Source organism: Nicotiana tomentosiformis, chromosome 3 (genome assembly GCF_000390325.3).
Source record: "Nicotiana tomentosiformis chromosome 3, ASM39032v3, whole genome shotgun sequence".
Classification (NCBI taxonomy): domain Eukaryota; kingdom Viridiplantae; phylum Streptophyta; class Magnoliopsida; order Solanales; family Solanaceae; genus Nicotiana; species Nicotiana tomentosiformis.
Window position 1 is genome coordinate 132,479,637 of NC_090814.1, and position 5,180 is coordinate 132,484,816.

A 5,180-nucleotide genomic window follows, 5' to 3' on the forward strand; every position below is an offset into this window, starting at 1 on the left:
AGTCTTTCATGGCATCATAATAGCTCGTACCTTATGTATAGTTTCTTGACAGTCTTGTCGTCCTATGTTATGTATGTTCATGACATTATCTTTCATTGTTGGATGTTCATGATCCATGTCTACTATTTATATTGATCTTGTCGGCCCTTAAAGATAATAAGGAAGGTTAGATAAAATGTACGTTGGTGCTCGGCAAGTATGGCCCGGGTGCTAGTCATGACCCTCCAGTTGGGTCGTGACAGATAGTTGGTATCTAGTTGTCCTGCTTTGTATACCAAACATCTTTTTAAGATGTTCAACGATTGCAGTTGGATCCATTTCATGATGTTTCCTCTGAAGCTTAGAATTCATAGAAGCGAGAATGATGCATTTGGTAGTAAGACATTCTTCCAAGTATTTCTGATAAATCTTGATGGCATCATCATCAGCCTCATCCGGGACTTCTTTGGCAGGCTTTTCAATCATATCAATAAGCTTTTCATGCATGAGAACAATTCTCAAATTTTTGTACCAATCATCAAAGTTTGGTCTTACCAACTTGTTGGTCTCAAGTATTCCACGCAGTAATATAACAGACATTTTGAGAAATCTAAAATTAGAAAAAAAAAGATAATATTATAAGAACATATTTACACATATCATAAAGACATGGACTTTTATCTAAATGATATTTTCACTAATTATTTTAAACTATTTACCCTTATTATAGTTTAAGAAATCTTTATTTCTATTAGTAGAGTAAAGGAATCCTTCAACAATATGTATAAGCCTCTTGAAAGTCAAGTCGTTTCTCACATATATTTTAAAGGTAGGTACTTTTACCAATTTTATCCCTATACAATTTTCTTAAATAGCTCTATGCCAAATAGTCCTCTGGTAGTTAGGTTGATCCTATTGGCCTAGTTGAGTTCAACCATCATGATAACAAAGAACTTATTAAATTTTATACTCCCCGGGTAGTCCAGGCGTCTAGTGTAAAATTAAATAATTCTTTCAATCCATGAATCTAATGCAATAAATAATTTAAACATATTCTCGAACTATAAGTCTCCTGGTTGTCAGGCCGTTCCTTATAAACAATAAATAAATAAAATTATTTATTTTGATGGATATCTTTATAATAAAATATCTTATATTTTATTAGTAAGAACTCAAATTTTAGTAAGAGTGAATTGTTACTAAAATAACTTTTAATAACATGATGATCTAATCTTTTATAGAACATGAATTTTGTTCAAGTTGTCTACATGCTTTGTCCTAAATTAATTTACATCACATGTAAATAATTCAAAATCATATAACGAACAAGTACGTGACATAAAACGAAAATCAACATACTTCTAACATGTTTATCTTATATATCACATAAAATAATTCATGCAAGAACATTATTATTAATTTATATCTCATAAACTAATAACAATTAAAATAATTGTATAATCTAATAACCTATTATAGATTACTGTCGTATCTTGTACGAAATTTCAAATTCAAGTTACGAACTATCTCAGTAGTTTAACCTATATGAATACATAATTTATTCATAATAAAATAATATCAATCCATATGCATTCAAACAATTTGACTATTGCACAAGACATAAGGATAATGGTTTGAACTCTTCAAATAAAATTTTAAAATATTTCATAAATAAATTTTAGACACGAGAAACCATGGCTCTGATACCACTGTAGGATTACATATAGGTATTCATAACACGCATCGGAAGACAATCACAATCCTAGGCAGGACTTTTCGTATTTAAAATTTATTTACCTGTCAAAGATCGAATCTAAGACGTACCTGGTAAAGAGAGTCTCGTTTCAAAATTTCTTCGATAGCGCGAAAACTCTATGTGTATCCACACCGAGACCGATCTTTGCTATCAACTCTTTGATCAATAAAACCCGCGAACCAATTGAATGAAAAATACAGTGCTAAGTTTTTCTAAAAAAACCTTCAGCCTTAATGTAAGTATAGTACTTTTCCTTGTAATGAATATTGCTCTCTTTTATTTTTGTGTGTAGTAATGTAAGTATAGTACTTTTCCTTGTAATGAATATTGCTCTCTTTTATTTTTGTGTATAGCTCGGCCAAAGCTTTTCACCATGATTTATATATATGCATATATGTATCACGTTTGTAATACTTTTCCAATAGGTAGGTAAGGAAAAGTCACAAGCGTTTGTTTTTTTCCTTCTCAAAGTCCATTCCAACATTAAAATTATGGAAACTTTTCATTTGGAAAAATTTAAATCCCATTCCAAATGGGTATACGCCAGCCAACACGTTTTTATGTCACGTTAGTCAAATTTGAACTTTCATGTCAATTACTTGATCCAATTCAAAATTGGATTACAAGAATAAACTGATATTATATATAAAACCTTTATATAAATCAATATTAATATATATCACATATATATTGTAATCAAGAGATACAATTCAATTTTCTATTCTAAATAGAAAGCTTCAATTTGTTCACAATACTAATTATATGAAGTCTAGCAAATACTCCTTAACGATCAGATAGCATGAATTATACAATTTACTCTCAAGAACCTGTAGAAGAATAATGCATTAATTCCTTCTGTCCTTATAGCTCTGGGTCACCCTACGATATGGTTCAACTGTCAAATCTTAATAGGCGACCAACTATGTGTTCATGTCAAATAAATGCAACGATCCGATCGGTCGTTTTGAGCTCTAGCACATTATTCAGAGGTTTGAGACCCTGAGCAACTTCACTTGGGGTATTATGACTTGTACTTATGGTCGGAATATAATTTCGGGAAGTTCGGAGTTGATTTGGAAAGAAAATTCTAATTTCGGAAGCCTTAAGTTGGATGAATTGACTAAAGTGTGATTTTAGAGTAATCGACCTCGGAATCGGGATTTGAAGGTTCCAACAAGTTCGTATGATAATTTTGGACTTGGGCGTATGCCCAGAGCTGGTTTTGGATGACCCGGGAATGTTTCGGCGCCTATTATGAAAGTTGGCATTGTTGATACCCAATTTTGCCCTTATATTTTCTAAAAAATATATATATTTTCAAAACATCATTTTTTACATCATCATTTAGTTTACAAATCTATACAATCATTTTTCTATAACTTTCTATAATTTTTAGAGCTATAAAATTGATTTTTCTGTATTTAAATTTCTTGAATATTTATTAATTACTCCTTCAAATTATTTTATGATGACTTAACTACTTAAAGTTATTATTTTTGCACCTATAATACATGTTTCAAATATTTTACTTCATTTTATGTAATTACATTAATATTTTTAAGCTATTTGCGCAATTTTGCAGTAATAGTCTATATCTGTACAAAAATACTCTTTATTTATATTATTTGTGTCAAAATAGTATTTTATATTTTTATAATACAAAGTTATTATTTTTAAGCATTTCAGTGTATAAATAATATTTTTACTTATTTGTCAAGCATTTTTATCAATTATTTTCGTGTATTTAAATAATAGCCTAGATTTAAACGAATTTTTTTTAACCAAATTGGCCCAATATCCATAGCCCAATAGACCCCAAGCCCAAACTAGGAGACCCTTGTATAATAACCAGTCGGTACCCGTTTTTATGACCCGCCCCGTTCGTTTTTGAATCCCAGCCGTTGATCTCTCAAGATCAACGACCTTCGTTCACTCTCCTTCTTTAATTAACCAAACCCGCCCAAACCCTATCATTTTTCTCTTAACTCGCCGCCCCTAAATCCTCTCTACTCTCTCTTCTCCTCTGAGAAACCCTAGCCGCTGTATCACTCAACTTCTCCAAATCCGGCTCTAAAATGGAATCAATCACTAATTCACTTACCTTATTGGTCTCCTCTCACTACTGGTTGTCCATTTGTGGTGTTACCTAAGTGCTTGCCTAAACATGACAAGCAATAATCTCCAAAATCGAACAAAAAGGGGTTCGAATCTTTGATTTTGAGCATTGTTTTGTCTACATACGTTCAACACTGTATTATGTGAGTCCGATTTCGTTTGAATTTCTGTGATTTACACTTTCCCTAAAAAAACTAGGGTTTACCGGATTTCTCTCCTAAATTGATTTTGAACTGATTTTGCATGCCTTCTTTCCTTATTCTATGATTGATTTATTTTGTTTCCTTGTTTGTTCGTTCAATTTTTACTGCTATATAAACCCCTCCCCATTCCCCTTTTAGGACAGACTTGAATCGACATATTTTCACTAAAACATTGAGGCTTTGTTATGCTATTCTCTCATTCTGTATTCTGTTTTTGGCCGGCTGAAAGCCAAGGCCACTAAGACTCTGTTATTCAACCTTCTCTTGGTGCGAGCATTTCCCAGAGTTCTTTCAAAGCTCCTGGGAACTTTGACGCATTGAGATTCTGGGTTCTTGTGGAATTTTTGCTCTTTACTGTTATTCGTTTAACTGGTAAGTTACTGGACTTCTGCAATTTCATTCTTATGTGTCTGTGATTCGCATACATTCTCACTTCTGAAATTCATAGCTTAATATGTTTTTGGACTGCCCTTGTGTGCAATTATGCCTGCTTTACCTCAGTTTTAGGTCTCTTTAGCATTTAATTTCACATAATGAGGCTACTCTGAAACATGTTTTTGACTAATTTGAGCAATTTAGATTCTCTTAAATCCGTTTAGCCAATGTGTTCTGAACTACTGTTGTGTGTGACCTTTGCACTTGTTAGTATCTCTTTAGTGTTTAGTTCTGCTTAAAATGTCAATTCTGTTATTTGAATATGCTTTATCTGCATAATTTGTACTTTCTTTAGTTAATTAGTCTATTATATCCAAAACCTGAATGTTTACATTTACTATCTGACATGAGCTTATTTTCCCATTCTGTTCTGAATCTCTATAATGGTAATCTTGCCATGTAGTATGTTTTAAGTCTGTGTTAAGATCCTTCTCTACCAACCATGACTAGTTCCTTGTTAATATATCCCTCAACATGTTTTTGGCTCACCATATCCACCAGTAATTGTCATAATTTGTGTTGCCCCATCATGTCTAATATAGTTCTGTTGTCTAATGTGAAATTAACATGACTATTTTATGACACTAGGATATATACTTAGCATAATTTGGACCTTTAGATTTTCACCTGTTTGGTATTGGGCATCTGCGCGTGACAATCTTTGTCTATCCTGCAAACTTGTTCTTTCCTTA

The 5,180-nt window shown here is 32.1% G+C and overlaps 1 protein-coding gene across 1 annotated transcript; it reads right to left on the bottom strand.

The window, feature by feature from the left end:
* Nucleotides 1–210: 210 nt before the first annotated feature.
* On the bottom strand, nucleotides 211–579 carry LOC138908523 (uncharacterized). The gene has a single exon (XM_070199195.1). It carries the CDS (start codon nucleotides 577–579, stop codon nucleotides 211–213), a length of 369 nt encoding a protein of 122 aa, XP_070055296.1.
* Nucleotides 580–5,180: the final 4,601 nt, after the last annotated feature.

Excerpts from the sequence above, each read along its gene's own strand:
- LOC138908523 (XM_070199195.1), bottom strand. The coding sequence starts at position 579 with ATGTCTGTTATATTACTGCGTGGAATACTTGAGACCAACAAGTTGGTA.